Below are 27,784 nucleotides of genomic sequence, written 5' to 3' on the forward strand. Positions count from 1 at the left end.
AAAAGAGGGAAAAGAAAGTTCTGAGTCATTTTTTTTTCCTTTGTAGCTTGTTTTGTCTTTTTTTTCCCCTTAATCTCTGGGTGGTTCAGGATTTTGGTGCTGATATGGAGGTTCAGGGTCTGTCCTTGCGCGTTGATCAACTCGCTGCAAGGGTACAGAGTATCCAAGATTATGTTGTCCAGACTCCGGTATTAGAGCCTAGAATTCCTATTCCTGATTTATTTTCTGGGGATAGATCTAAATTTTTGAACTTTAAAAATAATTGCAGATTGTTTTTTGCTCTGAGACCCCGTTCCACTGGTGACCCCATTCAGCAGGTGAAGATTGTTATTTCTTTGCTGCGTGGCGACCCGCAGGACTGGGCATTCTCCCTTGAGCCAGGAAATCCTGCATTGCTCAATATTGACGCATTTTTTCAAGCGCTCGGATTGCTGTATGACGAGCCTAATTCTGTGGATCAGGCAGAAAAAACTTTGCTGGCTCTGTGTCAGGGTCAGGAAGCAGCAGAAGTATACTGCCAGAAATTTAGAAAGTGGTCTGTGCTCACAAAATGGAATGAGTATGCCCTGGCAGCGATTTTCAGAAAGGGTCTTTCTGAAGCCCTTAAAGATGTTATGGTGGGGTTTCCCACGCCTGCTGGTCTGAATGAGTCAATGTCTTTGGCCATTCAGATTGATCGGCGCTTGCGCGAGCGCAAGGTGGTGCACCATATGGCAGTGTCCTCTGAGCAGAGTCCTGAGCCTATGCAATGTGATAGGATTTTGACTAGAGCAGAAAGGCAGAAATTCAGACGTCAGAATGGCCTGTGTTTTTACTGTGGTGATTCTGCTCATGCTATTTCTGATTGCCCTAAGCGTACTAAGAGGGTCCCTGGGTCTGTTACCATTAGTACTGTACAGCCTAAATTTCTCTTGTCTGTTACCCTGATTTGCTCATTGTCGTCCTTTTCTGTTATGGCATTTGTGGATTCTGGCGCTGCCCTGAACTTAATGGACTTAGAATTTGCCAGGCGCTGTGGTTTTTCCTTGGAGCCTTTGCAGAGCCCTATTCCCTTAAGGGGGATTGATGCTACGCCATTGGCCAAGAATAAACCTCAGTACTGGACACAGTTAACCATGTACATGGCTCCAGCACATCAGGAATATATTCGCTTTTTGGTGTTGCATAATTTGCATGATGTTGTTGTGCTGGGTTTTCCATGGTTACAGGTACATAATCCAGTGCTGGATTGGAGATCTATGTCTGTAACTGGTTGGGGTTGTCAGGGGATACATAGTGATATTCTTTTAATGTCCATTTCCTCGTCCCCTTCTTCTGAAGTTCCTGAGTTTTTGTCGGATTTCCAGGATGCATTTGATGAGCCCAAGTCCAGTTCCCTGCCTCCTCATAGGGACTGCGATTGTGCCATTAATTTGATTCCTGGCTGTAAGTTCCCTAAGGGACGACTTTTCAATCTGTCTGTGCCAGAGCATGCCGCTATGCGGAGTTATGTAAAGGAGTCCTTGGAGAAGGGGCATATTTGCCCGTCTTCGTCACCGTTGGGAGCGGGATTTTTTTTTGTTGCCAAGAAGGATGGCTCCTTGAGACCCTGTATAGATTATTGCTTTCTCAAAAAGATCACTGTCAAATTCCAGTACCCTTTACCTTTACTTTCTGATTTGTTTGCTCGGATTAAGGGTGCCAGTTGGTTTACTAAAATCGACCTTCGAGGGGCGTATAATCTCGTGCGTATTAAACAAGGTGATGAATGGAAAACAGCATTTAATACGCCCGAAGGCCATTTTGAATATCTTGTGATGCCATTCGGGCTCTCTAATGCTCCATCGGTATTTCAGTCCTTTATGCATGATATTTTCCGGAATTATCTGGATAAATTCATGATTGTGTATTTGGATGATATTTTGGTTTTCTCCGATGATTGGGAGTCTCATGTGAACCAGGTTAGGATGGTATTTCAGGTCCTTCGTGCTAATGCATTGTTTGTGAAGGGGTCTAAGTGCCTCTTTGGAGTTCAGAAGGTTTCTTTTTTGGGTTTCATTTTTTCTCCCTCGGCTATTGAAATGGACCCTGTTAAAGTCCAGGCCATTCATGATTGGACTCAACCTACATCTGTAAAGAGCCTTCAGAAATTTTTAGGCTTTGCCAATTTTTATCCCCGCTTTATTGCTAATTTTTCTAGTGTGGTGAAGCCTCTGACCGATTTGACGAGGAAGGGCGCTGATGTGATGAATTGGTCCTCTGCGGTTGTTGAGGTCTTTCAGGAGCTTAAACGTCGTTTTACTTCTGCCCCTGTGTTGCGTCAGCCAGATGTTTCTCTCCCTTTTCAGGTTGAGGTTAATGCTTCTGAGATTGGGGCAGGGGCCGTTTTGTCTCAGAGAAATTCTGATGGCTCGTTGATGAAACCATGTGCTTTCTTCTCCAGAAAGTTTTCGCCTGCTGAGCGTAATTATGATGTCGGCAATCGGGAGTTGTTGGCTATGAAGTGGGCATTTGAGGAGTGGCGACATTGGCTTGAGGGAGCCAAGCATCGCGTGGTGGTCTTGACTGATCATAAGAATCTGATTTACCTCGAGTCTGCTAAGCGGTTGAATCCTAGACAAGCTCGGTGGTCTCTGTTTTTCTCACGTTTTGATTTTGTGGTCTCGTATATTCCGGGATCTAAGAATGTGAAGGCTGATGCCCTTTCTAGGAGTTTTTTGCCTGATTCTCCGGGAGTTCTTGAGCCGGCTGGGATCCTTAAGGAGGGGGTGATTCTTTCTGCCATCTCCCCTGATTTGCGGCGGGTACTTCAGGAGTTTCAGGCTGATAAACCTGACCGCTGTCCAGTGGGGAAACTGTTTGTTTCTGATAGATGGACTAGCAGGGTAATTTCTGAGGTTCATTGTTCAGTGTTGGCTGGTCACCCTGGGATTTTCGGTACCAGAGATTTGGTGGCTAGGTCCTTTTGGTGGCCTTCCTTGTCGCGGGATGTGCGTTCGTTTGTGCAGTCCTGTGGGACCTGTGCTCGGGCTAAGCCTTGCTGTTCCCGTGCCAGTGGGTTGCTTTTGCCTTTGCCTATTCCTGAGAGGCCCTGGACGCATATTTCCATGGATTTTATTTCTGATCTTCCTGTTTCTCAGAAGATGTCTGTCATCTGGGTGGTTTGTGACCGGTTTTCTAAGATGGTCCATTTGGTACCGTTGCCTAAGTTGCCTTCCTCCTCTGATTTGGTTCCATTATTTTTTCAGCATGTGGTTCGTTTGCATGGTATTCCGGAGAATATTGTGTCTGACAGAGGTTCCCAGTTCGTTTCTAGGTTTTGGCGGTACTTTTGTGCTAGAATGGGCATTGATTTGTCTTTTTCTTCAGCGCTCCATCCTCAGACAAATGGCCAAACGGAGCGAACCAATCAGACCTTGGAAACCTATTTGAGATGCTTCGTGTCTGCTGATCAGGATGATTGGGTGACCTTTTTGCCGTTGGCCGAGTTTGCCCTTAATAATCGGGCTAGTTCGGCTTTCTTTTGTAACTTTGGTTTTCATCCTCGTTTTTCTTCGGGGCAGCTTGAGCCTTCTGACTGTCCTGGTGTGGATTCTGTGGTGGACAGGTTGCAGCAAATTTGGACTCATGTGGTAGACAATTTGACGTTGTCTCAGGAAAAGGCTCAACGTTTTGCTAACTGTCGTCGGTGTGTTGGTCCCCGGCTTCGTGTTGGGGATTTGGTATGGTTGTCTTCTCGTCATGTTCCTATGAAGGTTTCGTCCCCTAAGTTCAAGCCTCGCTTTATTGGGCCTTATAAGATTTCTGAAATTATCAATCCGGTGTCTTTTCGTTTGGCCCTTCCAGCTTCTTTTTCCATTCATAATGTGTTCCATAGATCCTTGTTGCGGAGATATGTGGTACCTAAGGGCAGCACGGTGGCGCAGTGGTTAGCACAGCAGCCTTGCAGCGCTGGAGTCCTGGGTTCTAATCCCACCTTGGACAACATCTGCAAAGAGTTTGTATGTTCTCTCCGTGTTTGCGTGGGTTTCCTCCGGGCACTCCGGTTTCCTCCCACATTCCAAAGACATACTGATAGGGAATTTAGATTGTGAGCCCCATCGGGGACAGCGATGATAATGTGTACAAACTGTAAAGCGCTGCGTAATATGTTAGCGCTATATAAAAATAAAGATTATTTATTATTATTATTTACCTATGGTTCCCTCCGTTGATCCTCCTGCTCCGGTGTTGGTTGAGGGGGAATTAGAATATGTGGTGGAGAAGATTTTGGATTCTCGTTTTTCGAGGCGGAAGCTTCAGTATCTGGTCAAGTGGAAGGGTTATGGCCAGGAGGATAATTCTTGGGTTGTTGCCTCCGATGTTCATGCTGCCGATTTGGTTCGTGCTTTCCATTTGGCTCGTCCTGATCGGCCTGGGAGCTCTGGTGAGGGTTCGGTGACCCCTCCTCAAGGGGGGGGTACTGTTGTGAATTCCGTTCTGGAGCTCCCTCCTGTGGTTGCTAATGGTATTTTTGTGAGTTCTGCCCTTGGGCTCCCTCTGGTGGTTTCGAGTGGAACTGCTGCTCCTTTAGGTAGCTGTAGCAGCTGCCTTCACTAATCGCCTTGCCTGGGTTTGTTATTTAAACCTGCTCTGGGCTTTAGTTCATGCCAGCTGTCAATGTTCTTGGTTGGATTTGGTTCTCTGTTATGAACTATACTTTTGGGCTCCCTCTTGTGGTCACTCGCGGTATGGCTCTTGGATACTCTTTCCCCAGGTTGGTAGTCACCTGCTTCGTTAAGACTCTGGGTGTTTCTATTTAAACTTCCTGGAGTCTTAGTCCATTGCCTGGCATCCATGTAATCAGTCCTTGTCTGGTTGCTCTTGTCTACTGGTCCTGATTTTTGCAACATAAGCTAAGTCCTGCTTTCTTGTTTTTTTGTTTATTTGTATTATTCTGTTTTTGTCCAGCTTGTTCATAATGTGATTCCTGATTTTGCTGGAAGCTCTTAGGGGGCTGATATTCTCCCCTCATACCGTTAGTCGGTACGGGGGTTCTTGGATATTCAGCGTGGATATTTTGGTAGGGTTTTTCGCTGACCACATAAGTCCGCTTTTTATATTTCTGCTATTATTTAGTGGGCCTCTCTTTGCTGAATCTAGTTCATACTTACGTTTGTCCTTTCCTCTTACCTCACCGTTATTATTTGTTGGGGGCCTGTATCTACTTTGGGGTATCTTTCTCTGGAGGCAAGTGAGGTCTGTATTTTCTCTGAAAGGGTTAGTTAGATCTCCGGCTGGCGCGAGACGTCTAGAACCAACGTAGGCACGTTCCCCGGCTGCTATTATTTGTGGGCTAGGATCAGGTATGTGGTCAGCTCAGTTACCACCTCCCTAAGAGCTAGTTTTTATGTTTGCAGACTTTGCTGAAGACCCTGAGATCCTCTGCCATTAGGATCACAACAGTATGCCAGGCCACTGAATAGTTAATGCATTGCAGAAGTGGGATTAAAAGAAAAGAAAGAAGTTCTGAGTTTGTTTTTTTTTGTTTTTTTTCTTCCTTCCCCTTTACCTCTGAATGGCTTGAAACTCTGCTGCAGACATGAATGTGCAAACTCTGATTACTAGTGTGGATCAGCTTGCTGCTCGTGTGCAGGACATTCAGGATTTTGTAATTGGCAGTCCTATGTCAGAGCCTAAGATTCCTATTCCTGAGCTGTTCTCTGGAGATCGATTTAAATTTAGGAATTTTAGGAATAATTGTAAATTGTTTCTATCTTTGAGACCTTGTTCGTCTGGAGACTCAGCTCAGCAAGTTAAAATTGTTATCTCCTTCTTGCGGGGCGACCCTCAGGATTGGGCTTTCTCATTGGCGCCAGGAGATCCGGCATTGGCGAATATTGATGCGTTTTTTCTGGCGCTCGGATTGCTTTATGAGGAGCCCAATCTTGAAATTCAGGCAGAGAAGGCTTTGCTGGCTATTTCTCAGGGCCAGGATGAAGCCGAAGTGTATTGCCAAAAATTTCGGAAATGGTCCGTGCTTACTCAGTGGAATGAGTGCGCTCTGGCCGCAAATTTCAGAAATGGCCATTCTGAAACCATTAAGAATGTGATGGTGGGCTTTCGTATTCCTACAAGTCTGAATGATTCTATGACGCTGGCCATTCAGATTGATCGGCGTTTGCGGGAGCGCAAATCCGCTAAACCTTTGGCGGTGTTGTCTGAACAGACGCCTGATTTAATGCAATGTGATAGAATTCAGACTAGAATTGAACGGCAAAATCATAGACGTCAGAATGGGTTGTGTTTTTACTGTGGTGATTCTACACATGTTATATCAGCATGCTCTAAACGCCTAACAAAGTTTGTTAGTCCTGTCGCCGTTGGTAACTTGCAGCCTAAATTTATTTTGTCTGTGACTTTAATTTGCTCATTGTCTTCCTACCCTGTTATGGCGTTTGTGGATTCAGGCGCTGCCCTGAGTCTTATGGACTTGTCGTTTGCCAGGCGCTGTGGTTTTGTCCTGGAGCCTTTAGAAAATCCTATTCCTCTTAGAGGAATTGATGCTACGCCATTGGCAGAGAATAAACCGCAGTATTGGACACAAGTGACCATGTGCATGACTCCTGAACATCGGGAGGTGATTCGTTTTCTTGTTCTGCATAAAATGCATGATTTGGTCGTTTTGGGTCTGCCATGGTTACAGGCTCATAATCCTGTTCTGGATTGGAGGGCTATGTCTGTGTCAAGTTGGGGTTGTCAGGGAATTCATTGCGATTCCCCGTCGGTGTCTATTGCTTCCTCCACTCCTTCAGAAGTTCCTGAGTTTTTGCTTGACTATCAGGATGTGTTCAGTGAGTCCAGGTCCAGTGCTCTTCCTCCTCATAGGGACTGTGACTGCGCTATAGATTTGATTCCTGGTAGCAAGTTTCCTAAGGGACGATTATTTAATCTGTCGGTACCTGAGCATGCCGCGATGAGTTCTTATATAAAGGAGTCTTTGGAGAAAGGACATATTCGTCCATCCTCTTCCCCTCTTGGTGCGGGATTCTTTTTTGTGGCCAAGAAAGACGGATCTTTGAGACCTTGTATAGACTATCGGCTTCTGAATAAAATCACGGTTAAATTTCAGTACCCTCTGCCACTATTGTCGGACTTGTTTGCTCGGATTAAGGGTGCCTGTTGGTTCACCAAGATAGATCTTCGTGGTGCGTACAACCTTGTGCGCATTAGGCAGGGAGATGAATGGAAAACTGCATTTAATACGCCCGAAGGTCATTTTGAGTACTTGGTGATGCCTTTTGGGCTCTCTAATGCCCCTTCAGTGTTTCAATCCTTTATGCATGACATCTTCCGGAAGTCCAAAACAAAAAGAAAAAACACCAAACCGCACTGCCAGCTGAGCACAATCCAAATGTGTTATTGTCCACTTCACACTCTATAGGTTAGGGTAGCTGTATGTATCTCTTATCACCTAAGGGGTGCGACATCCAGCAAGTATGCACTTAGTCCAATGAAAAAAGAAGAAAAAGGGAGCGCACTTACCCCTGTTGTAAAAGGTATCACTTTATTAGAACATCTTTAAAAACAGATTGCTGGGAGGGATAGGAGCAGCTCCGGAGCTGCTCCTATCCCTCCCAGCAATCTGTTTTTAAAGATGTTCTAATAAAGTGATACCTTTTACAACAGGGGTAAGTGCGCTCCCTTTTTCTTCTTTTTTCATCTTCCGGAAGTATCTAGATAAATTTGTGATTGTTTATCTGGATGACATTTTAGTTTTTTCTGATGATTGGGATTCTCATGTAAAGCAGGTCAGGATGGTGTTTCAGGTTTTGCGTGATAATGCTTTGTTTGTGAAGGGCTCAAAGTGTCTCTTTGGAGTGCAGAAGGTTTCCTTTTTGGGTTTTATCTTTTCCCCTTCTGCTGTGGAGATGGACCCAGTCAAGGTCCGAGCTATTCATGATTGGACTCAACCCACGTCTGTTAAGAGTCTTCAGAAGTTTTTGGGTTTTGCTAATTTCTACCGTCGTTTTATTGCTAACTTTTCTAGCGTTGTTAAACCTCTGACGGATATGACCAAGAAAGGTTCTGATGTCGCTAATTGGGCTCCTGCGGCCATTGAGGCCTTCCGGGAGCTGAAGCGCCGGTTTACTTCGGCGCCTGTTTTGTGCCAGCCTGATGTCTCACTTCCCTTTCAGGTTGAAGGGGATGCTTCTGAGATTGGTGCAGGAGCTGTTTTGTCGCAGAGAGGCTCTGGTTGCTCTATGATGAAACCATGTGCTTTCTTTTCCAGGAAGTTTTCGCCGGCTGAGCGGAACTATGATGTTGGTAATCGGGAGTTGTTGGCCATGAAGTGGGCATTTGAGGAGTGGCCTCATTGGCTCGAGGGAGCTAAGCATCGTGTGGTGGTCTTGACTGATCACAAAAACCTGATGTATCTCGAGTCTGCTAAACGCCTGAATCCTAGACAGGCTCGTTGGTCATTGTTTTTCTCCCATTTTGACTTTGTGGTCTCATACCTGCCTGGTTCGAAAAATGTGAAGGCTGATGCTCTCTCTAGGAGCTTTGTGCCTGATTCTCCTGGAGTCTCAGCGCCGGCTGGTATTCTTAAAGAGGGAGTGATTTTGTCGGCCATTTCTCCTGATTTGCGACGTGTGTTGCAGAGATTTCAGGCTGGTAGACCTGACTCTTGCCCACCTGATAGACTGTTTGTTCCTGATAAATGGACCAGCAGAGTTATTTCCGAGGTTCATTCCTCAGTGTTGGCAGGGCATCCTGGGATTTTTGGTACCAGAGATTTGGTGGCTAGGTCCTTTTGGTGGCCTTCCTTGTCACGGGATGTGCGTGCTTTTGTGCAGTCCTGTGGGACTTGTGCTCGGGCTAAGCCTTGCTGTTCTCGTGCCAGCGGGTTGCTTTTGCCCTTGCCCGTCCCGAAGAGGCCTTGGACACACATTTCCATGGATTTCATTTCAGATCTTCCGGTGTCTCAGGGAATGTCTGTCATCTGGGTGGTGTGTGATCGTTTTTCCAAGATGGTCCATTTGGTGCCCTTGCCTAAGTTGCCTTCCTCTTCCGATCTGGTTCCTTTGTTTTTTCAGAATGTGGTTCGTTTGCACGGCATTCCTCAGAATATCGTGTCTGACAGAGGATCCCAGTTTGTGTCCAGATTCTGGCGATCTTTTTGTGCTAAGATGGGCATTGATCTGTCGTTCTCGTCTGCCTTTCATCCTCAGACTAATGGCCAAACGGAGCGAACTAATCAGACGCTGGAGGCTTATTTGAGATGTTTTGTTTCTGCGGATCAGGATGATTGGGTGACCTTCTTGCCATTGGCTGAGTTTGCCCTCAATAATCGGGCTAGTTCCGCTACTTTGGTTTCGCCATTTTTCTGCAACTCTGGTTTTCATCCTCGTTTCTCCTCGGGTCATGTTGAGCCTTCTGACTGTCCTGGGGTGGATTCTGTGGTTGATAGGTTGCAGCGGACTTGGAATCATGTGGTGGACAACTTGAAGTTGTCACAGGAGAAGGCTCAGCGTTTTGCCAACCACCGCCGCGGTGTGGGTCCCCGACTTCGTGTTGGGGATTTGGTTTGGTTATCTTCTCGGTTTGTCCCTCTGAGGGTTTCCTCTCCTAAGTTTAAGCCTCGTTTTATTGGTCCTTATAGAATTTTGGAGGTCCTTAATCCGGTGTCTTTTCGTTTGGATCTTCCTGTGTCGTTTGCCATTCACAATGTGTTCCATAGGTCTTTGTTGCGGCGGTACATTGTGCCTGTGGTTCCTGCTGTTGACCCTCCTGCTCCGGTCTTGGTTGAGGGCGAGTTGGAGTATGTGGTGGAGAAGATCTTGGATTCTCGTCTCTCTAGACGGAGGCTTCGGTATCTGGTCAAGTGGAAGGGCTATGGTCAGGAGGATAATTCCTGGGTGGTCGCCTCTGATGTTCATGCGGCCGATTTGGTTCGTGCCTTTCACGCTGCCCATCCTGATCGCCCTGGTGGTCGTGGTGAGGGTTCGGTGACCCCTCCTTAAAGGGGGGGGTACTGTTATGAACTATACTTTTGGGCTCCCTCTTGTGGTCACTCGCGGTATGGCTCTTGGATACTCTTTCCCCAGGTTGGTAGTCACCTGCTTCGTTAAGACTCTGGGTGTTTCTATTTAAACTTCCTGGAGTCTTAGTCCATTGCCTGGCATCCATGTAATCAGTCCTTGTCTGGTTGCTCTTGTCTACTGGTCCTGATTTTTTGCAACATAAGCTAAGTCCTGCTTTCTTGTTTTTTTGTTTATTTGTATTATTCTGTTTTTGTCCAGCTTGTTCATAATGTGATTCCTGATTTTGCTGGAAGCTCTTAGGGGGCTGATATTCTCCCCTCATACCGTTAGTCGGTACGGGGGTTCTTGGATATTCAGCGTGGATATTTTGGTAGGGTTTTTCGCTGACCACATAAGTCCGCTTTCTATATTTCTGCTATTATTTAGTGGGCCTCTCTTTGCTGAATCTAGTTCATACTTACGTTTGTCCTTTCCTCTTACCTCACCGTTATTATTTGTTGGGGGCCTGTATCTACTTTGGGGTATCTTTCTCTGGAGGCAAGTGAGGTCTGTATTTTCTCTGAAAGGGTTAGTTAGATCTCCGGCTGGCGCGAGACGTCTAGAACCAACGTAGGCACGTTCCCCGGCTGCTATTATTTGTGGGCTAGGATCAGGTATGTGGTCAGCTCAGTTACCACCTCCCTAAGAGCTAGTTTTTATGTTTGCAGACTTTGCTGAAGACCCTGAGATCCTCTGCCATTAGGATCACAACAGTTCTCTCCTTGGATTTCTCATATGGCCTGTCCTTGTCAGCAAAAGATAAGTTTTTGCTAGTTCTTGTTTGTCCATTTGCTTGGACTCTATTGCTCTGCAAATATGTCTCTTTTTGTCCAGCTTGTCATTATGTAATTTCAGGCTAGCTGGAAGCTCTGGGAAAGCAGATTTGCCCCTCCACACCGTGAGTCGGTGTGGAGTTAATTTTTGTAAACTCTGCGTGGATTTTGTAGTTTTTAATACTGACCGCACAGTATCCTTTTCTCTCTGTCTATCAAGTTTAGTATTGGCCTCCTTTGCTGAAATCTGATTTCATTTCCGTGTACGTCATTTCCCTCTCCACTCATAGCCAATATTTGTGGGGGGCTGTCTTTCCTTTTGGGGTTTTCTCTGAGGCAACATAGCTTTCTATTTCCTTCTTTAGGGGTAGTTAGTTCTTAGGCTGTGAAGAGGTGTCTAGGGAGAGTCAGGAACATCCCACGGCTATTACTAGTGTTGTTGTTAGGATTAGGGACTGCGGTCAGTAGAGATACCACCTTCTCAGAGCTCGTTCCATGTTGTGTTTTAGCCACCAGGTCATATCAGTGTGGCCTCTTAACCACCAGGTCATAACACAGCACCATGGAATTAATGGTGCTATATAAATAAATAATAATAATAATAATAAACATGAGACAAAGAAAAAACACCAAACTTAGCTTAATAGCCTTCTCTGCTGCAAAGTACCACATGGCAGAAGAAAGGCACCCAGACCACGAACTCCACAAAACCAGTGGATTCACCATTGCAACCAGAGAGCTCCTTACTCCAGGCTTGGTCAACATAAATTGCTCTCACCGACAGTCAGCTGATGCATCAGGTGACCATTTAAAGGATGGTTGGTGTGGTCACCACCCACATCAGCTGACCTAGCAACTCTGCAATTGCAGTACACAGCCAGCAAGGAAAACTGACATTAGCCCCTGCTGGCCTGAAAGGAAAAAAAGCTACATTTAAATCATAGTGGAACCAGAGCTGCCACACATCCAAAAATGGATCATGACAGCTTAAAGGAATTGTTTGGTATTAAACTACAAGTTCGCAGTCACTGTATGTGACTGCAGTCTTGTGAATCTTCACATCGCGCTCATTGCATGCCGTGAAGATTCTCTGGTGCTGGCAAGTGTTTTTCATACATGCGGACACATGCCGACTAGACTGTATCCGGTCTCTCTCAATGCAAGTCGTAATGTGTCCAGATGTATGCGAATCACATACTTGCAGGCACATGACTGCCGAGTCCAGTCTCCGGCAGCAGGAAATCTCCCATTGTGCAGTGCACATAGTGACTGCAGACTTGTAGCCTAAGGGTGGACGACCCCTTTAAATAACAATAAGGCAATTCATATTCATTTAGTCACAGAACATTAATAAGTTTGGGCACTATGGGTTTCATGCGTTACCTGTTTCTGCTGATATGGGTGCTGTATATAAGGCTAGTGGCACGAATAAGAATTTTATCTATGTGGTTGCACGGAAGTGCTATTTGGACCCCATACAGTGGGGTGTTGATAATTTGGCACTGTATGATAGGGGTGCACTTTATGACAGTACACCAAAGGGAAGTGCCAAGAGAAGGTACTGCACAGGGCAGCATCCAGCAGAAGCCTGCACGTTGTCATACTGTGGTGGGCACCTTCCCAACCTGTTGACACCACAGTTCAGCAAGCACAGCTGGATGTGCCGCATACACTGGACTGCCCTCTGTGCTATTTGTGCAGGTTCACAAATACATGTTAAGGTTATAGGGGTTGTCGGACCTTCTAAATGAAAAACAAAACTCTTTTGTGGTTTTTATTGGATGAATTGAATGAAACATTGGAAAGACTATGGCTCAGATTAAGGCTCTGTTACGTTCTTTCAGTGAGTGGGAATGTTCTTGTTTACGGCCAGAGGCTGAAAACCTGTCCGACCCGAAGTCTAGGTTAATATTTATCCTGTGTTCTCGCACGGCATGGGGGTTTCCATCTACGTCCCCAAATAACGGGATTCAGATATAGCCCTTGATGGAGTCATTTTGTACTCCTTCTGGCCTTTGTTCCGCTGCTGTCCATCTTTTTTAGGCAGACACAAAAGCATAGTTTACTATTGTTTCCAGATGGAGTATAAAATGCCTCAATCTGCCTCTTAAAAAGAACGGCCCCGTGGATTTAGTCCGAAACCGCAATGCAGGGATTACAGGGTATTCTCGAGTTTGGGAGGTATTCCCTATCCATTGGATAACTTCCCGATCGCTAGGGGTCTGAACGCTATGACCCTCACTGATCCCGACAACCTTGGCTCTGATGAGTCCTGTATGAATGGAGCAGTGGTCAATCATGTGCACGGTGGCTCGATTCATTCTTAATGGGACCAACGGAGATAGCCAAGTGCAGCGTTCAGCTGGCCATCAGCACTCCCATTAAGAATGAATTGAACAGCAATGTGAATGATTGACCACCAATCCATTTACAAGGGGGCTCGTCAGCATCTTCGGGATCAGGGAGTGGGGGTCTCATTGGTCAGAACCCCAGCGATCGGGAAGTTATCTTCAATCCCATGGACAGGGGATAACGTCCAAACTTGAGAACACCCCCAAATGTAAAGCCCAATGTGAATGTGACCAGACATAATACTCCTCATAGCCGTGAGCCAGACACGATGATATGGCGCTTTACTATAGTAGTGATGATCGGATGGAGATCAGGAAAAAAGACCATTTTCCATCAATAGACCATGTTTTTATATGGCAGCACACTGTATCATGTTTTTGTACCATACCTGCCAGCTTTCCTAAATTGCAGATCTGACGGTGCAGATAACAAGTTGTTATATAATGAAGCCCCCTTTTTCACCCTCTTTTGGGCCATGTCCCCATCCATGTCCCTTTGCTGCCCCCGAATGTGTGCCTGGATGCCGGGGTTTTGTGCACGGAAAAAAGAAAATCCCAGGGAAGTGCTGCCTTGTGGAAAGTTTGTGCAGCCCCTGGGAGACTTGCCAACTCTTCCGGGAGGTCTCTGATTTTTTCCCGGGAGCCCCTGGGCATTTTGGGAAAGTACACTAAAAATTTCTGAGCAAATGGCTGCAGACAGAGTTGTAGAAAATGTCCGTAGGATATCACCAGTGTCATATCACTACAAGTGGCACCACATGGCAAGTGGAAGACACAGACACGGCCACTAGTCGCACACTGTTCACACCACATGGCACGTGGAAGCCGCAGTCACGGCCACTAGTCGCACACTGTTCACACCACAAGGCACATGGAAGCCGCAGTCACGGCCACTAGTCGCAGACTGTTCACACCACATGGCACGTAGAAGCCACAGTCACGGCCACTAGTCGCAGACTGTTCACACCACATGGCACATAGAAGCCGCAGTCACAGCCACTAGTCGCAGACTGTTCACACCACATGGCACGTAGAAGCCACAGTCACGGCCACTAGTCGCAGACTGTTCACACCACATGGCACGTAGAAGCCACAGTCACGGCCACTAGTCGCACACTGTTCACACCACATGGCACGTGGAAGCTGCAGTCACAGCCACTAGTCGCAGACTGTTCACACCACATGGCACGTAGAAGCCACAGTCACGGCCTCTAGTCGCACATTGTTCACACCACATGGCACGTAGAAGCCGCAGTCACGGCCACTAGTCGCACACTGTTCACACCACATGGCATGTGGAAGCCGCAGTCACGGCCTCTAGTCGCACATTGTTCACACCACTTGGCACGTAGAAGCCGCAGTCACGGCCACTAGTCGCACATTGTTCACACCACATGGCACGTGGAAGCCACAGTCACTAGTCACACACACTGTTCACACCACATGGCACGTAGAAGCTGCAGTCACGGCCACTAGTCGCACATCGTTCACACCACATGGCACGTAGAAGCCGCAGTCACAACCACTAGTCACACACTGTTCACACAACATGACACGTGGACGCCAGTCACAGCCACTAGTCGCATTGTTCACACCACATGACACGTGGAAGCCGCAGTCACAGCCACTAGTCGCACACTGTTCACACTAGATGGCACGTAGAAGCCGCAGTCACGGCCACTAGTCGCCCACTGTTCACACCACATGGCACGTGGAAGCCGCAGCCAGGGCCACTAGTTGCACACTGTTCACACCACATGGCACGTAGAAGCCGCAGTCACGGCCACTAGTCGCACACTGTTCACACTAGATGGCACGTAGAAGCCGCAGTCACGGCCACTAGTCGCACACTGTTCACACCACATGGCACGTGGAAGCCGCAGCCAGGGCCACTAGTTGCACACTGTTCACACCACATGGCACGTAGAAGCCGCAGTCACGGCCACTAGTCGCACACTGTTCACACTAGATGGCACGTAGAAGCCGCAGTTACGGCCACTAGTCGCACACTGTTCACACCACATGGCACGTAGAAGCCACAGTCACGGCCACTAGTCGCACACTGTTCACACCACATGGCATGTGGAAGCCGCAGTCACGGCCTCTAGTCGCCGATTGTTCACACCACATGGCACGTGGAAGCCGCAGTCAGGGCCACTAGTCGCACACTGTTCACACCACATGCTCCTCATTAGAGTCCCCTGTGTGAGCTGTGAAGGGCCCCAGTGTGACATGAGGAGGGCCCCCATACTGCTCCCTAGTGTGGAGGATGGAGGCAGTGTGCCCGGGCTGTGGACTGTGTTCCTGGCTCCGCTCCTCATCTGCTGATTAACTCGTGAAATATGCCAGGAATCCTGGCCGGGAACAATGCGCCGCCCGAGAGCTCGGCCCCACGTGTAGGAGGTGCGGACTCCCCTCCCACCGTGCCCAGTGCCCCCAGCACTAGCAGCAGTGCCCCCGCTCCTGGCACAGCACCGCCCGCTGTGTGGGCCGGACTCAGCCCCGGCCCTGCCCTTCTCTTTTTTGTTAATGAAAGTTCCAGGAACATTGTGTCCCTGCCCTCCCCGCAGACCCAATAGCGGCGCGCGGCCTGACCTTTTACTACGAGGCCAGTGACGTGTGGGCAGGACGGAGCCACAGTGCGGGCGCTGCTGGCAGGACGGGCACCGGGAGGACTGCGCTGCACCGGACACTGGCATCTCACACAGCACTCTGCGCCATGATCTTCTCCAGTGTCCCCATGAGGCTTCCCTCCGGGAAACTGGTAGGCACCTGGGAGCGCGAGTGGGCTATGGTGGGCAATGAGGGCAGGAGGACGGGTGGGCAAGACAGACGTGTGTGAGGGCGAGTGTGTAACCCATTCATTGCCTGCATGTTCACACACAGCCCGAGCAGCCGCCTACCCGCTCACCAGACTCTGCCCTGCCATAGTTACAATGGGCACCATCATCACACGGCCATTGTGGGCAGCCTGGCATCTCCCGGACAAATCACCCTGTGTATCTGTCAGCCTGTGTCATCAGTCTAATATCTATCTATCTATCTATCTATCTATCTATCTATCTATCTATCTATCTATCTATCTATCTATCTATCTATCTATCATCTTTCTATTATCTATCTATCTATCTATCTATCATCTATCTATCATCTATCTATCTATCCGGCATGTATTCTGTATTCCTCATTAATTTATATATATATGGACTCTATCACCTCTAACAAGACGTGTCTTCATCTGCTGGATCTTGAAGTGCTCTCCCAGTTTCTCAGACGTCTTATAAAGTTCTTTGTCCTTGATTGTAATCCTGTAATAGGGACATTTACCTAATGAGTCATGACGGATAATTCACCATGAGCCCCATTCATTCCAGTGAATGTTTAATTGTCACATCTATGACTTTAGACCTGGCTTTTACCTGGACCTCTCAGAAATGGCCGCTACGTTCTGATCCTTACCACATGTCTGTACATATATTTTGCCCCCATCTACCATGTGCTGGTGATTATACACTGGTCGTTATAGAGCAGTAGTGGGGTATTTGGGGACCCGCTCAGGTGTCAGGGCCTGGAGTTCAACTGCTATACAGAAGAAATGCGGTGTGTGAACATAGCATTATGCTATATCTTTGCTACTAAGGATTTGTTAATCTTCCATTGTTGTCTGGTGAAAACAAGTTGTTAACTTTCTACAGGAAAAGTGATAACTTGCTGATTGGTGGTGGTCCAACCGCAGGGGCCTGCACTGATCAATTGTGGTCCAACCGCAGGGGCCTGCACTGATCGGTGGTGGTCCAACCACTGGGATCTGCACTGTTCGGTGGTGGTCCAAACACTGGGTCCTGCACTGTTCGGTGGTGGTCCAACCACTGGGGCCTTCACTGATCGACAGATCAGGAAATTTTTATCCCAGTTACAAAATGGCTCAGAAGATCGGACGGCATCTGCTGCTCCATTCATTCACCATGGGGCAGCCAGAAAAAGCTGAGTTCAGCATTCACCAACCCTACAAGGAATGAATGGAGCGGCGGCCGAGCATGAGCATTGCCGCCACATTATACGGGTTCGATCAGACTGGCGAGTAGCCAGCCTATAACTCCGACAAGTGGTATCCAGTGTTTGATCAGATAGCACTCGGCCCAATATTATACTATGGAGCAGTGCCGACTACTGTTTATTTTCTCCTGCTGAGTCGGCATGAGAAAAAAATCGCTGCATGCTGCAATTGGCAGCGTATATTGGACGGCGCACACCCATACAAGTCTATCGTGCATGCAACACATTGGACTGCACTCAGATGTCATCCGGGTGCAGTGCAATATACGATGACTCACACAATGGAGAAGATAGAGAAATTTAGTTCTCCATCTTCTCCGCACCTGGGATCCGATTCTCATATGTGAGAGAATTGGATCAAAGTAAAATGACACTTGGCTCACACTCGCTATTTGCATATAGCCTCCGATTCTGACACATGGGAGAGTCATCGGACGTTAGTGGCCAGTGTGAGTGTACCCTAATGAAGATCAAAGTTCCCCATTCTGGCGATCAGTCCAGGTCCCAGTGGTCGGACCCCCGCAGTTATTAGCCAGCATAAGTACATGTGGGGGTTGCTTGGTTGCTAGAGAATCCCCACATGTACTTATGCTGGCTAACAGATGTAAATCATTCAGCTGCGGCAAGAAAAACTAAATCTCCGAGCTCTAAAAAATACTCGGAGGACCCCCGAGCGTGCTCCAGAAATCTCAAGTAACGAGTATATTCGCTCATCACTAATAGGAACCTATGGGGCAATTATGGAGTTGTATTCTAGTGTTCCTAAAAGGATTCCTTTTCTTGCCTTCACCAGGTGAAAAGTGACTATTTCTTACTCATATTTTATGAGTAATTTATTAGATTTTTCTTTTTCTTTTTTTAAATCCGCCATATGGTTCTAGAGATATGCGACTTTTTATGTATTGCACATTTTTATGTTCTTTACCTACCAAGTGGGTGGAGCTCAGAGAATTCTCTGAGGGTGTGTCTTTAGGCTGCTTTGCATAACTAACTTTTTGTAATTACCATACAAATGTTCTGCTCTACACCCATATCTCTGGCAACGTATGGCGGATTTAAAAAAAAAAAAAAAAAAAAAAAAGGGGGAATTTTCAGGGGAGCAGGGAAATTAAGCAAGAGCAAGAATTGGCTTTTTTTTATTGAGGTAAGGTTGGAGCTATGGTATCTCGTGATGCTGAACTCCTAGTGTGAGGGTTTCCAGTGTTCAGGGGAGTCACGTGGGCTCCAGGAATGGCGCGGAACCAAATCTCTGTTATGTTGTGAAAAAAAACAAACTCTTATATCGGCTCCTTGTCCGTTCTCCTGAACGTCTTCCAGGCTTCTTTCTCTTTAGAACTGCTAAGAGTTAAAACTGTTAGTGGTTATTTTAATTACTGGTATCTGAATTAAGGAATTGTGGAATATTTCATTTTAGGAGGTTGGGTATCTATTGAGATCCAGGGGCTCACATACCATAAGGCAGGTTGCAGTGGTGTCCGGAAAGGGAAAGGAGTAGGACCCTTTTTCTCTGCCGGTAATATCAACCTATACAAGCCTGATTCTGCAAAAATAAAGATGTGGAGTCAGCCTATGGCCCATAGGCTATGGGTCATAGGTTACTTTGCTGTTCGAGAGATCACTTTTACCTATGGTACCAGGATCCTGAACCCCCTTTTGTTATTGTCAGTTTTTAGATTTTTAGTCCATGAACCATCAATTTCATGTCCTGAATCAGATGTTGCTGGTCTCGAGCCGTGCAGTATATAGTCGGGATCATCAGATCTTAGCCAGGACCTTCTCTGGAGCACAGTCCGGTCAGCAGGGATGTTGTGATCTCCATTTATATGGTAACTATTTTGATCATGGCGTCACCGGATCACCATTCCCTTGTGCATTCCTTTCAGGGCCTTTACACATTGCAGCCGGTTCTAGAACAATGAATGTGAAACCTGTTACTCTTTTCTTTCTTAATCTTGAATGACAAATACTGCACACACCTGAATACATAGTTGTCGTTTCCTTGTATTAGTCAACATGCCGAGTGTCAGTAGTCAGGATCGCTTTGGGTCACACGGTGATGTAAGGTTGGTCGTGGCTTTCAGTTGTAAGATTACTTCATATTTCCATGATACAAGATAAGAAGGGTTTATTATGGAGACTATTCTGATATATATTCTATTTTGATAAAAGATTTATCAGTAGATTATCACTATATGACTAGTAAACCTGTTTCCAGATAGTTCCTCATATATATTAATGTGCTCTGTATAACTTCACCCCCTCCACTGATTGGCAGTTTTCTGCCTATGCACAGTGTACACAGAAACCTGGGCAGGGTTATACAGAGCGCAGCATTCAGAGAACTTAGAGATCTGCAGCAGACAAAACGGTGATTGTATCAAAATGATAGCATGCAGCCTTGTAAGTGACACATCACTGGAATTGCTGTCTCTGCCCCTACATTATGCTGCTCTCAGAAACATAGCAAAAACCTGGGGACGGATTCCTTTTAACAGCTTTTATTTATTGGCCTGTAGCCCCCCCCCCCCCCCCCCCCATTTCAGTCATGTGGTTTTATATAGATAGATAGATAGATAGATAGATAGATAGATAGATAGATAGATAGATATAAGCAAATAAATACAATGTAACTTCCTTTTTTTCACCTTTTTGGTAAATTTTTCTTACAATTTTATGAAATGTAAATGTAAAAGCCGTCTGTGACATTCATTTTTCACTATTTATTTATTTTCGGATAAATAAAGTAAAAAAAGATTGACATACAAATGCTACACTGGAGGAACGATTGTTAAAGGGGACCTGTCACCAGAAAAAGCTATTAACCTGCAGATATGAGGTTAATCTCCAGGTTAATAGCATTACTACCCTGTCCGGCACCTGCACTTAGCTGAGTGCTGCGGGGAGAAAATTAACTTTATTTTCCCCGGCAGTGTTCGTACTCCAGTTATAGGGGAGTCTTGGCAATGGTTCAGTCACTGCTCTGTGTATTGGGGGTGGCGGATGTAACCGCACCCCCCGGAGCTGACTGACAGCTTGCTCATCATTAGGGCCGGCTGTCAGTCAGGGCCGGGGGCACGGTTAGGCTGGGTTCACATTGCGTCCTGGCAGTCCGTCTAACGGACTACGTTACACCGCGGCATAAACGCGGTGTAACGTAGTCCATTACGGCCGCCATTGACTGCAATGTCGGACGCATCGCTAGCGCACGCCCACAATGGGCGTGCGCTAGGGATGTACCGTCATTGAGTGACGGACCCTGAGACGCGGGCTGCAGCGTTTCCGGGTCCGTCACTGCTAGCGCAGATAGAACTAGCAGATGCTCTACCTGCGCTAGCGCGATGTAAACGTTGGCACTTGCGTTAACAGCAGCCCGTTACTATGTACTGAACGGGCTGCTGCTAACGCAGTGTGAACTCAGCCTTACAGCTGTCGCTCTGTATACTCACAGCAGGGAATGATCCCGTACCGGTGCCACCCCTGTGACTGACTACCGAGTATTACCAGGGAGAATAAAGTTAATTTCCTCCCCTCAGTGTTTTCTAAGTGCAGACGCCGAGCAGGTTAGTAACGGTATTAACCTGGGGATTAACGCCATATCTGCAGGTTAGTAGCATTGATCTTCTGATTCTGTTATGTATAGGATGACAATGATGACCATCGGCAGAAACGTTTCATGTGTGTATGGGACATCTCCACTGACCATGGTTGCCAACTTGGCTTTTTATTTTTTCTAGACAGATTATCCAAAAATCACGGGCAGACAATATTTTTTAAGGACACATTGGAAAGCCATAATAAATCATTATGATTATTAGTGATCTACGGCCCATAATCCTGGTAAGACATCAGCTTCATTCACTGTAAGCTGTAAAATGATGATAACTACAATCAATTATCAAAAAAAATCTATAAAAAAAATGTAAAAGTATAAATCACTCCTCTTTTCCCCATTCAATTTATTTATTTTTTTTTTAAAGAAGAAATAATGATAAAAAACAAACAAACCATATTTGGTATTGTTGTGTCTACAATAGTCTAATGTATTGAAATATTATTTAAAATTATGTGATACATACATTAAGCACCAAAAAGAAAATGTCACTGAAGAATGAAACAAAGGGTATGTGTCCACGTTCAGGAAACGCTGCGTTTTTGACGCAGCGCTGAGCCGCAGCGTCAAAAACGCAGCGTCCAGATGTTACAGCATAGTGGAGGGGATTTAATGAAATCCCGTCTCCTCTGTGCATTAAAAACGCACATGCGTTGTGTTTTTTCAGAACGCAGCATGTTGCTACAATGAGCAAAACACGCAGGAACACCGCAGGTGACCTGCCAGTGACCTCAGGTGCAAACCTGAACGTGGACACATACCCAAAGGGTCCCTAAAGGCTTAAACATATAGGCATATAGATAGTATCCATAACATATTGCCAGCTGTACCACCATGCCAGCTGTAGTGCACGTATGAGCCGGCATAGTTCTTAGACAATCGCTCCGTTCATAGTTCACATTTATATAAGTAACGTTTGGGATATACTGTTATATTAGTAGGATGCGTGGTGCATATACAATAATGCCGTCCATAGTGCACATCTAACAGTATCAGCTGGGATGTATGCTAAGCCTGTCAGTCACAGTGCTTTAATAGAGGCAGCTTTACAATATAGTGTCATGATGCCAAATGGAGTGCTCATATCATGCCAGCCATGAAGCTCATTTACTAACTATTCCTGGCACACATCTAAGCTTATTTGTATTCGTAAAGGAAGGCAGCAGTGCCAACCACTGAAACATGTCACTTGTGCCCTAACCTGTAGCAAACTAATGACTAAACAAAGGGTAAACCCACCTATCTGCTTAAAAGGGTTCACATGCGTTTTAAAATGAGTAAAATTCTAAAGTGTTAGTAAAAATGAAAGCAAAAAAACTATTCAAGAATGGAGGGCTTTTGAATTTAGTAGTGCGTCTTGTTACCTAGGTGACCGTCCACCTTGCGGTTCCAGAGTGGCCTCTTACCTTGCTAAGGAGCGGGCGCCACTTGCAGGCTCCATGTTTTATAGCCTACTTGTGCTCCTCTGGAGTGGGCCAGATCACTGGATCTGACCATCCTCAACCCTCCTGTGCTTATGTCATACTGCAGAGGTAAAGTTACCTCTGCCAGCAACCTGGCAGAACTCTCAGTTCAGAACAGCAGCTTAACCATGCCGCTGCTCTGAACTATCAATCTCAAGGAGTGCACCTAAAGAAGTAACTGGATAAAAATCCCTTCAGGGTTTCTATACACTTTGCATTTTTTTCCACACGTTTTTGTTACCGAAAAAAAACATGTTTCATAGTACCAGCAAAGGAAATGACATTTCTGAAATCTCTTGCACACGTTCCTTGAAGATTTGAACCTTCAAAGCGTTATTTTCAAGTTAAGTGTTTTTCATCCATTCAAATGAATGGGGAAAAATGCATAAAAAATGCACAAAAAAGTGGCAGAAATTTACACAGCGTTTTTCCTGCCAACACTGTTTTTTTTCAGTAGAATTATCTGTTTCAAGTACTGAGTGTGTGTCCTATAGGCTATGTGCACACGTTGCAGATTTGGGTGCAGAATTTTCTGCACAAAATCTGCATCTCCTGGCAGAATCCGCAGCTGCGTTTTTGATGCGTTTTTTGCACTGTTTTGATGCGTTTTTTTGCGCGGTTTTGATGCGTTTTTTGCGCCGATTTTATGCAGTTTTTACCACTGCGGACTTCTATTAATGGAGGGGTGCAGAAATGCACAAAAGAAGTGACATGCACTTCTTTGAAATCTGCAGCGTTTCTGCGCGGATTTTTCTGCACCATGTGCACAGCTTTTTTTTTTTTTTACATTGATTTACATTGTACTGTAAATCACAGTGCAGATCTGCAGCGTTTCTGCAGCAGAAAAAAACGCTGCAGATCTGCACTAAATTTGCACTAAATCTGCATCATGTGCACACAGCCATATACTCCAGTTGTTTTGCAGTATTTTTCAGTGGGAGGTTCTGGGACTTTACCCTCAATCATGGGCAAAGTTTTGTTGTTTTTCTATCCATTATATCCTGTATATTGTGAGACACAGCAGCGGAGTCAGAATGTATAGAGATGACTTATCCGCCAATAAGGGCGTTGAAGGATTTCCTATATCATCCGCTTGTACCAGATATACTGTAGCCATGTGTACACATATATGCAGCAGTTATGGTAATGTACTGTGTGCAGTGCTGTTATATGTGTAGCTGTAGACTTGCCCTTGGTTAGGACACGGGACACCGACACTGCAGCTACAGAAACAGCTGACCCTTACAGTTCCTGACGTAATGAATTCTGATTTTACGGCGTTACAGAGGAAACATTTGAAATATAGCTCGCGAAGAGACATAAAGCCAAGTGTACTTATCAAACAGTCACCCCCATAGTATCCATATTATTTTTCACTGTGTGGCAGTAGTATTTAAGTCCGCTAGTTGTACACACTGTCATTTGGCAAGCCATGTAATGTACAGTTGTTATCTTGTATACTATGTGTACTAGGCCATAAATGTGTGATCGGGGGAGATCCCACCCCCAGGATCCTCACAATCAGCAGAAAGAAGGGCCAGCACTCCAGCTTGGCTACACTGTGTCAACACTGTGGTCTCTTCTTGAGTTAAGTTGAGTAGATACTAAGGGCCCGATACATTAAAGGCCTATAATGAGCGCTGATTGACCATATAAAAGCCGTCCGGCGCACATTTCCTGGCCTGTTCACGATTGTTCTGTCCCAATCTATGGTACATGTCATCGGCTGGACATCACCTGGTTATAGGGGACAAAGTGCTGCCAATAATGATGAGTTTTGTACATGCATAAAATGTACTGGGTGAATCTACAGCAGGAGATAATTGAGAGTGATCGTTCCTATATACACCCTGTTTGCCGATTATCAGATCTTGTAAAAGGGCCATTAGAATATATTATAATATCTGTTTTATTAGTCAGGCAAAATATATTGATATGTTTCTTCTAAGCAGGGGACTTCTTCAATTAAGAGCTGTCATATCATTCTGAAAAAGGGTTTTATGAGCGATTGCCTTATCCATATCTCCTTTTCTAACATTTCCATTATTTCTCCTTGATTAAGATATTTTTGCATGACACCAATTAGCATGAAAGTCATGGTGCCGAGCAGATGAAGGTCAACTCTATTGTGAATGGAGTCTCGGAAGTAATTTGGGCTATGGTGTATAGTGGAAATAGAGATCCCAAGTCCTATAAACAGAGGAAACGACTCAGGCGGCAGCAATGCCCATTGTCCATGATAATGATAATAATTGGGGCTAGCGTGAAAGTCTTCATCAGGATCCTGCTCTTCATGTTCTGAATCTCCTGAATCAGGTGCATCTTCAAGATTTTATAGAGGTGAAGGGACAGGTGTTACTGGACTGTAAGACCCAGGTGAATTGCTGGCGGGAGGTCTAGATATATAATTTCCTTCTTATTTTTAAGGTTGAATCCCCTCCACATTCCATATACAAAAGTAGCAGTCGTCACTAAGATTTCGCAGTTCCCTTCAGATCACAGGCACACCAAACGAAAGCTCGTTTTGTTCCCGTTAGACCACTGTCATAGTTCTTCTACACGAACAGAACACACTACATGTGGAGCCCACGACTTGTCCTCATCGCCTAGTTTTACACCAAAGTACACATAATACACTTTTCTAACAAAGTCCGTAACGTTCCTTCGTTGTTTGCTCACTACAAAACAGCCGCAAATGTAGCCAAAGTTGTTTGGTGAATTAGGGCACCCCCTTGTAGCCATTTTGATCACGTTAGATACAGAAGCTTAATTCACCACAACCGCTAAATACTGAAAGGAATCGTGGTAAGCGCACCACCACACTCTTATGAACTCTGTCAAAAATAAAATCTGCCTTTGCTCCCCATAGCAACCAATCACAGTGCAGCTTTCATTTCTTACACTGCTGAGGTAAAATAAAAGCTGTGCAATGATTGGTTACTATGGCCACCGCCACACTGTTATGAACTGTGGCTAAACAAAATCTGTCTTTACTGCCCATAACCGTCAATAACAGTGCAGCTTTCAGTTCTTATACTGCTGAGGTAAAATGAAAGCTATGCTATGATTGGATGCTATAGACAAAACCGCACTCTTTGGAAGCTTTATTAAGAAAGTCTTCTCTGTCCACAGCAACCAATCGCAGCACAGCCTCCATTAATTCCCAACCAATCTAATAACACCAAAAGTCATGCAAAGGGGTCAAAGTATAGTGCAAGAAAAAGCCTATGGAGTCAGTGTTTGTGAAAAAACTGCGTGATGGAATTTTTTCGATATTTTTTACTGAGTCATCGATCAAAAGTATATAAAAATCACCTCTTACTTTACCCTTGCAGACCTGTGTAATTGTTGTTTAGTACTAGCACCGACATAAGGAAAGTCTATAACCGGGAACATCATGTAACAAGCGTCGTACGCAGTTTGTGGACGCTATCCCATCCCTACGCCCTGCCACATCTGATTTTGGGGTGACATTTATTTTGGCGAAATAATTGATAATAAATAAATCCAAAAGGTGTACAGATTTGTGAGACCTATGGGATAGGACAAATGCTAACGTACAATATTTGCATTTTCCTACATAGGACATTCTTGGCAGATTACTGTTTCGAAGCGGAGATATTCTGCCAAGGAACTTTTTTAAGCACATCCAATAAATGTGATTTCTTAAATTATTTTGTTGCCATAGGTACATGGATTATTAGCCCAAATATTAGTTATTGGTTGTTTTGGCAAAACGTTTTTGTTTGAGCCGTGGCCATTGTTATATAGAATTCCGAAATATTCGATATTTAGTCAATGTGTGGGATTCTCTATAGATTATATATACAATATATAAATACCTATAATATCAGGGAATTAGTGCTTTAGTGGCATTTTAAAGGGGTATTTTAGTAGACATCCACGGACCCTAAAAATATGGAGAAGCCAGCACTTGTTTATCAGTGCATTACATGGCACAGCGGCTCTCTGGCCCACCTGGCAGTATGAGGGGTGTCTCGGCCCATTCACTTGGTTGGGGTTCTGCTTTAATTCCTTGCACATTTAGTGGTCGACGGCTCGTCTGTGCGGGGAAAGTGGATACTGCATTAAACCAATGCTTTATTCTTGGGATTGGCTGGGGTCTCAGAGGTTGTGACGCAATAATGGCCACCACAGTCTAATTGGAAAGTTACTTTAGAGCCAGTCACTTGCCATTAGCGTGTATTTCTCCTGGGTGTGACTCACACATAGCTTATTATATCTTATTGATGTTATGTCCTCTGTGTGCAATGGTAACTGAAATTAAAATTACACATGTCGATATGCAGTCATATTGGTTTGGGGTTATGAGCAATTATCTTCATGAGCCAAATGAATAATTGCTTATTAGAATACAAAATTACCAATACAGAATGATAGAAATGTTTAGTTTTATTTTTTCCATGACCAATCTCCTGTAGAAATGTGGTTTTCTGTGCATTAGGTGTTAAAGGCTTTGTCTCATTTTTCTTTAAGAGCGCACCGCTACTCTGCCTGTCAGTTTCCTGCTGGCTGGGGAGCAGTGCACTCCTGCAGATAGACGGTTCAGACCAGTGGTATGGTTGCGTTGCTGGTCTGACCTAAGTGCTCTCCTTTGCTGCTAGCGGAGGTAGATTTGCGTTAGGAGAGAAGCGCAGGGGCCTCTGTGTTGGTCAGATTCAGCGATCCGGACAACTTCAGAGCGTCAATTGCGGGCTCTAAATTTTGCAAGAAGCATGCGTCCCCTGCCTAGGAAACCGGTTACCCTGAGACGGCCAAGATGGCTGAAACCTAAACAACGAGCCGTACACAATAGAGATTGAAATCTCTGCGATTTTGAGAACAAAATTGATTTTTAACGAGGTAAATTGCAAAGTTGCTAGTTTTTACAAGCACTTTGAAGTTATACCCATTAATGAAGTAGAGACAACCCCATTAATAATTAGAATAATATTATAACTGATGGTTGCTCCATGTAAGCAGGCCTTTTCTGTTTCTCCCTTATTAGATGTAATGGTACCAGTTTATGGTCGACTTTGTTTCTACCACCCAGCTAAGGAGCATTAATCATAATGCGCCCTGTAGTTCCTCTTCTGCTGCTCCCATTGATATTACAATTACTATTTCTGGATGAAGATGATTCACAAAATATAGCTGGACATATAGATCAGATCTGCTCAGTCTAATGTCTTGTGTGTCCTTGGGGTAACCCGGATGAATACATATCTATTGGTAGACTGTAAATCGCTTTATCTTACATGTCACGTCACTCTGTGTTGCTGTGCCCTCGCGCATTGCATGAGCTCGCAGCTATCAGCATTGTAAAATCTCATGTCATTTACACATATGGTCACCTGGATAAGATGTTCTTTACAGATCACCTAGCACAGCAGCTCTGTAGCATAAGAAGGAGCATTAGCTTCAGAGCTGTCAATCACCACAGCTCCACCCATATTGAGCTGCCAAGCAGCGTAAACTTTGGGAGAAC

At 45.4% G+C, this 27,784-nt stretch overlaps 1 protein-coding gene across 3 annotated transcripts in view; it reads left to right on the forward strand.

Moving 5' to 3' along the window:
- RBMS2 (RNA binding motif single stranded interacting protein 2) overlaps positions 1-27,784 on the forward strand; it is a 130,757-nt gene that overhangs the window by 56,115 nt on the left and 46,858 nt on the right. The window contains exon 1 of one of the 3 annotated variants that reach the window (XM_077297612.1): positions 15,683-15,931. The exons of the other annotated variants lie outside the window; for them this stretch is intronic. Coding sequence (XP_077153727.1) covers positions 15,887-15,931 — 45 coding nt within the window. The 5' untranslated portion in view covers positions 15,683-15,886. Of the gene's footprint in view, positions 1-15,682; positions 15,932-27,784 lie in introns of those variants that run through there. 3 annotated transcript variants of the gene reach the window in all.

Source organism: Ranitomeya variabilis, chromosome 3 (assembly GCF_051348905.1).
Source record: "Ranitomeya variabilis isolate aRanVar5 chromosome 3, aRanVar5.hap1, whole genome shotgun sequence".
Classification (NCBI taxonomy): Eukaryota; Metazoa; Chordata; class Amphibia; order Anura; family Dendrobatidae; genus Ranitomeya; species Ranitomeya variabilis.